Consider the following 2,144-nt stretch of genomic DNA (forward strand, 5'->3'; position numbering starts at 1 on the left):
AGTCTAGAACTTAGCATAAAACATGTCGTTATTGAATTGCTCCCGTCGTGGGTTTCAGATCCAACAAATTCTTAAAACACTGACAAATTCAAATCCAAAATTTAACTTTTAAGTTGTCTTGGAAACCGAATATGCACATGAATCCTTTTCTGTTTATAATGACAATAATAGTAGAATTTCAAGTTTCAACCTAACATTTTTAGATTGGTTACATATGACACCAACTATTTCGTTCTTTTTTTTTTCACAAAACCACAAGAAAAATAAAAATACGAACCAATAGTTTTATGCTATCATGCAATTTTTTAAAAGAAAGACACTCACATAATGACTTAATCACTAAAACGACAACAACAAAGTCACAAAAATATACGATTTTAGGAATGTCAACGGGGTAAACGAGTCCTTATTTCCGAAATTTCTCTGTTTCCCCTCTCCCAAAATTTCCAGCATCCCCACCCCCGTTCCCGCCTCGAATTCCGCCCCCGCTCTCGTTTCCCTCCCACAATTGATTTTGAGATTTTTTTATTGGGCTAAAATAGGTTGTTTTTTTGGACTTAAAAAAACTATTTTTTGAGTTAAAAATAATTATTTATAATATAATTTTATATGTTTAAAACAAAAATGTATCACATCTCAAAAACGTTATGCTAACAACTTAAAAATATGATTTTTTTTGTTGATTTTTAGAAGCTCAAAATCATTGCTATTATTTATTATATTTAGAGAGTTTTTGGGATTACTTTTTAATCTTTTTGTAAAAGGATTTTTTACAAAAGAAGTTCCTTAAAATGTGTTTGGATTAGCTTTTAAATGAAAAAAAAAAAAAAAAAAAGCTAAAAGTTGTTTTTAAAAAATATTTGACTTAATTTTTACATGTAAAATAATTAAAAAGAAAATGTTTAAAAAGTGTTTGGATAGTTATAATATGTATAAATGTAATTTATTTGGTAAGCCTTCAAAAATCACAAAAAAATAAAATTTCATAACTTTTGAAAAAATATATTTTTGTTCATGGTAAAAAGTTGTTTTAAAAAAAGCTTTTCCACTTAACAAATATCTTTCGGACTTTTCTAACTTTTTAGAAAAGTTAAAAATTCAAAAATCATTTTAAAATAAACACCCCTTATATAATTAATATATATAATATATTAACGGCCCTCATGACGGGGACTGCCTACCCCGTCCCCGCTCTGAAACTAAAACGGGTTCAACTTTGTCCGTGCCTCCGCTTCTGTCGCGATTTTTTTAACAAATATCCCAATATGAGATCGGGACCCATGGGTTTGGGGTCCCACGGTTTACTATCCTAATCCGTAACGGGCTTTAAACAAAAACATTTGTATTATTATCATCTCCTTATAGTAAGATACCCACAAATTAGTTAATTTCGTATACAAAAAAATGGAAATTATCAAACCTACGTTTTTAGGTCATCTTGCAGTCTTCTGAAATATGAAGATACCCGTACCCACCAGTCAGTTTCTTTCAGAACGACAAGAAAGATAGAAGTGAAGCTCTGAAACCAGCAGTCGGTATGTCTTTCCTTATAAAGACGATACAATTAAATGATTATGAACATCAAGAACAACTACATTCGTATCAGTTGTATGAAAGATTAAGTCATCGATAAGTTTTAAGGGTGGCGCCGCATGACGTACAGACGATGGCTTTCCACGATCTCCAATAAAATGGGATGTAACAGAACCTCGTCGCCGTCGACATATCCGCGACTTTCGCTCCCCGGCCGCACCTTGAACATGATCCGGCCACCGGCTTCGTCCGCCGCATCTTTAGAGTCTGATCGACCAAAAAACAAAACACCACCATGCCGAGATGAAGCGTCTTATTCGATCGATTACTGTTTGAGGAAAAGAACGTCTTATGGATGGACCGTTTGTCCGTTTGGTTTTTCGACAACAAAATTGTGGTCTGAATGAGTTCATGTTGGATGGGCTTTTATAAAAGCGTATCCACGAACAACGTACGCGTGATTGGTGGGGTTTTACTCACAACCGTTGATGATCACCACGTGGAAAGGGCATTATGGTCTTACAAGAGGTTCACGTGTCACAATGTTTGTACTTTTGCTTCGGACTAGATTTATTTTTATAAATCAATTTTAAACATGTATAAACTTTGTA

The 2,144-nt window shown here is 33.4% G+C and overlaps 1 protein-coding gene across 1 annotated transcript; it reads right to left on the reverse strand.

Moving 5' to 3' along the window:
* Nucleotides 1-1,325: 1,325 nt before the first annotated feature.
* On the reverse strand, nucleotides 1,326-1,938 carry LOC145049285 (uncharacterized). Its single transcript, XM_078997715.1, has one exon. The coding sequence runs from the start codon at nucleotides 1,828-1,830 to the stop codon at nucleotides 1,624-1,626; it is 207 nt and encodes a 68-aa protein (XP_078853841.1). The 5' UTR covers nucleotides 1,831-1,938; the 3' UTR covers nucleotides 1,326-1,623.
* Between the last annotated feature and the right edge of the window lie 206 nt (nucleotides 1,939-2,144).

The sequence above is a fragment of the Lactuca serriola genome, chromosome 5, assembly GCF_051521515.1.
Source record: "Lactuca serriola cultivar US96UC23 chromosome 5, Lser_US96UC23_V15, whole genome shotgun sequence".
NCBI lineage: Eukaryota > Viridiplantae > Streptophyta > Magnoliopsida > Asterales > Asteraceae > Lactuca > Lactuca serriola.